The sequence below is a fragment of the Tupaia chinensis genome, unplaced genomic scaffold (genome assembly GCF_000334495.1).
Source record: "Tupaia chinensis unplaced genomic scaffold, TupChi_1.0 Scaffold146740_1, whole genome shotgun sequence".
Classification (NCBI taxonomy): Eukaryota; Metazoa; Chordata; class Mammalia; order Scandentia; family Tupaiidae; genus Tupaia; species Tupaia belangeri.
The window spans coordinates 2,200,906-2,206,067 of record NW_006206595.1 but is presented as its reverse complement, the minus strand read 5'-3'; the positions used below and the strand labels follow the sequence as shown (position 1 = coordinate 2,206,067).

The 5,162-nt window shown below is 37.6% G+C and overlaps 1 protein-coding gene across 1 annotated transcript; it reads right to left on the bottom strand.

Annotated features, from left to right (window-relative positions):
- Nucleotides 1-3,347: 3,347 nt before the first annotated feature.
- On the bottom strand, nucleotides 3,348-4,307 carry LOC102470307 (olfactory receptor 9K2). The gene has a single exon (XM_006169131.1). It carries the CDS (start codon nucleotides 4,287-4,289, stop codon nucleotides 3,348-3,350), a length of 942 nt encoding a protein of 313 aa, XP_006169193.1. The 5' UTR covers nucleotides 4,290-4,307.
- Between the last annotated feature and the right edge of the window lie 855 nt (nucleotides 4,308-5,162).

Genomic DNA, 5,162 nt, shown 5'->3' with positions numbered 1-5,162 from the left:
CTAAGTCCCTGGAAACTACTGACCTATATTCCTTCCCAGTAGTTTCACCTTTTCACAATGTCACCCAAATGTAATTTTATGTTCACGTAGTAAAATGCATTGAACATTTATTCCTTTTGTTGAGTGAATTATAAATTTGTTACTTTTATTTGTAAATAATGTTGTGGTGCATGGACACCCCACAGTTTTTAACCTTTAACCTATCAAAAATATCTTGATTGCTTCCAGTTTGGGGTGATTATGAAAAAAGCCACTTTAAAATTCATGTGCAGTTTTTAGGTGAACATAAATTTTCAAACTCATTGAGTAAATCCTTAAAAGTGCAAATGCTGCTTTGTACAATTAATCTATGTTTAACTCTACAGAGTGGTTAAAGTCTGTATAGAAGCATTTTCCATCACCATGAACAATGAGTGAGAGTTCCTATTGTTCTGAATCCTTTCTTTTTATTAAATAAGATCAAAACTAAGACTCTAGATATTCCTAAGTAAGGGCCAAAACTCAGTCCATGTGATTTCTATCCAATGACAATGCTTTTTTCTCTAGCTTTTCTACTAATTCACTATGCTCTACCTCTCTCTCTCTCTCTCTCTCTCTCTCTCAGAGATTTTTGCTCTAGAGTACATGCTCTCACCAGAGAGCCAGAGAGATGGAGAGACAGAAAGTAAGAAATCACCCCCTGGAGGGATGGTCACAGTGCAATCCCTTCTTCTCCATTCTCCTCTCAGGATCTTGGGCATGCACACACGCATGCCTGGCATGAGTTTTAAGCCACTGGGTACTGGACTTGAATCACAGTCAACTACGTGGGAGTCCAGCAGCAGAACCATTACACCATATGCTGGTCCTGATAACTTTCAATACATTCTACTTTTTTACATTTGCCAAAATAGTTTTCTAGGTTTTACCAACAAGCAAATCTACCTGCTGTACACTCAATGAAGCAAATGAAAATGATGCTTAGAATGAAGTACACAAGGTGATGAAGTAATACTAATTGATTTGTTGCAAATGTTGATAATTAATAAAATAAATCCTTGAAATCTAGAACCATATTCACCATAGTCAAAAAAGACTTTCGTTCTATAAAAAAAAGTTACAGTAGCCTTTGAATTTTTTTTTTCTAATTGGAATACATAAGAATTAGAAAAGCAACATTTTTATTAAGAGTATGTTAAATACTAGAAAACATTTTTGGCTCTACTACTCCCATCCCTCCTTATTTTTCTCCTCCTTTTCTAACCACTCAATGGAGAACTTCCACCCACCATTCTTCCCAGCTCCTGTGTGGCAGAAGCATGCAGACTGAGGCCACAGATCACCCTGGAACCTAAACACTATTCAACCACTCCAAGTGTGAGTCCCTTTTGCTTCCAACTTTCATCCAGCCATTCTTCCCAGTTCCTGCGTGACAAAAGTGAGTGTGTGGACCAAGGTCAGAGACCTCCTTGGAACCTCCACTCTCTCCTGTTTGTCAGACTTTATAGTTTTCTGAAGTGTTGCGCAGGACCCATACTTTCTTTCTCAGTTGTAACCCAGTAGCTCAGCTCCAGGTGCATCTGTTCTCTAGAATCTGGGAGGCATTTGGAACACCAAGTCCCTGCAACAAATGTGCAGGTTACAGGCTGAGCTTTAGGAAAACAGGGTTACAAAGAGATCACAGATCACATCCCCTGCATGCCATTAAACACTCAAAATTAACTCTAAGAAATTAGGAAGAAACTTATAATCCATCAGATGACCAGAAACCACCACAGAGGCACAAGAAATATGAGAAACCAAAAAATACCTCTTCCCCTAAGAGTAAATAACAATTCCTTATCATCCTCAATTAGCTCAGTGGAACTCGTGGAAATGCCAGGTAACCACTAAATAGAGTTGCAGGCTCACAATGGTCACTGAGACCTATTAATAAGTTGATTGACTGTATTATGTTTTATACTATTGAAGTAAGCAAATGTACATGAAACAGTACATCTGCATCTTCCCAAGTACATTATAATTTTATCTCACAGTATACAATGAAAAATGTGAAATAGGAGCAAACCCTTGATATTTTTCTTTAGCAATTATTTCTGTTGATTTTATTATGTTCAGAGATTTGAAGTACTATAATTTGTATTTGAAAGCATATGCCTGAATCAAGAAAATCATAGTGAAAGCAAAAATATTACTCAAAATACATGCATTAAAGTATAACATCAGTAACAACTATCAGGCAAACAAGTGTTACGTGTTATTTAAATATTAAACATACAGCAGCAAAAATTGTAAACATATAAGTAACAACTATCAAAGAAAACTAAATAATGCCATACAAACTGGTGAAAGTGGCCTGAGATATCTAATGCAATTTTGTCACCTCAAGATAGACTATCAATACGGAAGACTTTGTTTTTCTGGGTTTGGATATCCTCTGTTTAGAAGATTAGATACAGCGTGGGATCAGCTGATGGCATAATGATTATGTTGTTGTACTCCCACACAGTCAATCGCAGTTTGAGTCCCGGCCTCATGACTTAAAACTCATGCCAGGCGCATGTGCATATGTGCCCAAAATTCTGAGAGGAGAATAGAGGAAAAGGAATTGTGGCATAGCCATCCCCCTTCCTGTGGGGGGTAGGAGGTGATTTATCGCTTCCTATCTCTCTGTTTCTCTCTGTCTCTCCAGCAAGTGTATGCACCCTATAGCAAAAATCTCTCTCTAAAATAAAAGATTAGATGCAGAATATCTTTCTCTATCTACTTGGTATGGTGACAAATACATAACAATACTAAAAATAAATTATTGTAAAATATAATTGAACACCAATGATTTATTGAGTTGTTTTGTTAATCTCAAGATAATACCAAAGAAAATATTATACCATAACTTTTATTCAAGAATTATGGACCCAGAATTCTGTAAGTAGATTTTATAAAAGAATTCAATATTATAACTCAGAATCAACCCTGCCCTAGGTGGTATGTCTGTTAATCATAAAAGATACTAAAACATTTTTTCTGCTCACTATCTCAATAGACTCAGAGAAAAAAATAAATTAAATAAAATGAAAATCTGTATTCTTCCACCATCATAAAACTATGCCAATGCCAAAAAAGAGTGAGGAGATATTTCCATTAAAAGAATGGGTGCAAATTTTACTGATACCCAAAATATTAAGATATAACACTGATCTTATAGAAGAGTGAATGATTAACTAGTAACACTCCTTTAGTAAAAATAATTCATATTATTCCCAACTTAAAGTATTCTTAAATTACTCAAGTTTGGCCCCGCATTAAAAGCAAACTGGAATTTTCAAAATCAGTGGGCCCACTAGTAAAGAAATCACAAGAAAGTAGAATTAGGATAAAGTTTTTTTGTTCCACAAAATTTTTCTCAAAGCTTGTTTGACATCCTTGTTTCTTAGAGAATATATCAGAGGATTTAACATGGGTGTGACCAATATGTAAAATACTGAAGCCACTTTACGAAGTTCAGGATTGTTTGGAGGTGTGAGATACACAAAAGAAACGGTCCCATAAAGTAAGCTTACAACTCCCAGATGGGAGCTGCAAGTGGAGAAGGCTTTCTTTCTCCCTTCACTGGAGGGAATCTTCAAGACTGTGGACACAATGTACATATAAGAGACTACAATAACAACTATTGTAGGCAAAATAATCAGGGCAGCCATACACAGAGATACTATCTTATTGACAAAGAGATTAGAACAGGAAATCTTCTCAATTTGATAAGAATCACAATAGAAGTGATCAATAACTCGAGATGCACAAAAAGACACTGAGAATGTTACACTGACTTGGAGGATAGAACTAATCCAGCCACAGAAGTAGGAACCAGCCACCAGCTGAGTACATAGGCGTCTAGACATATGGACACTATAAAGAAGAGGATTGCAGATGGCACTGAAGCGGTCATAGGCCATGGCTGCCAGGAGAAATGCCTCTGTTACAATGAAGAGGGCAAAAAGGAAAAGCTGAGCCGCACAACCTACAAAGGAGACAGTCTTTTCGTCAGACAGGAAGTTGACCATGGCCTTAGGTGCAATAACAGTGGAATAGGAGAGGTCAATGAAAGACAAATTGCCTAGAAAGAAATACATTGGTGTGTTCATATGGGAGTCAGTCACAATGATTGCCATTATACTAATGTTCCCCAAAATGACCATGCCGTAGACCAGCAGGAATAGGAAGAAAAGAAGAATGTGAAACTCTGGACGGACCCTGAAGCCTGCGAGAATGAAGTCTGTAACATCTGATTGGTTGTCTGCTCCCTTGTCACGCATGGCAAGAACCTGCTGAAAGGAACAAGACAAGTTTAAAAATGGAACTTTCTACCTACAACTTGGTATTATAAAATATCCCTTTTCTCTTAAAACAGTCATTGAAATTTGTGTTGTCATCTCCTTTAGCCCAACCAATTCTGTTAGGTATGAATTACTACCCTTTTAAAAGAACTGAATATGAGGAGTTAAGTATTGTAATTGCCCACATTATGTAATATGTAAGTACCAGACTCATGGTTTTCCAATGTGTTCCTCCAAACCCTGAGTTTTTCCCATTATAATACATGTGCCTTTCATTTCTGTTTGCTTGTTTGTTTCTGTTTTGGTTTTTGCCATAGGGCATGTGCACTCACCAGAGAGTTTGACAGAGGGACAGTGAGAAATCACCTCCTAGCTTTGGTTTTTATGCCACAATCCCTTCTCTTCCATGCTTTTCTTTTTTTTTCCTTTTTTTTTCTTTTTTTTTTTCTTTTTTTTTTCTTTTTTTTTTTCTTCCATGCTTTTCTAAGGATTTGGTGCATACACCACACATGCCTGGCATGAGTTTCAAGCCACCAGGTCTGGGTCTCGAATCTCAGTCAGCCATGTCAGAGTGCAGCGCCTTAACCATTACACCACCTACTGGCTTCTGTGCCTTTCAGTCTTAAAGAATTATTTCTTTATACCTGTTTAGCTTCACACTTTATTTACATGGCAAGTTTAAAATATCTCAAGGTTTTGAGAGATATAGACGTACTTATTCTCATCTTAGTTTAACATGTCAGACTCATTTTACCCTCAAAAATGCTCTTATAGGGGGCCCCGCGGCCCGGGAGCTCACGCCCCCTGCGCAGCCGCACACGGGGAACGGCTGGGCGGGGCGCCTCGCGGGCG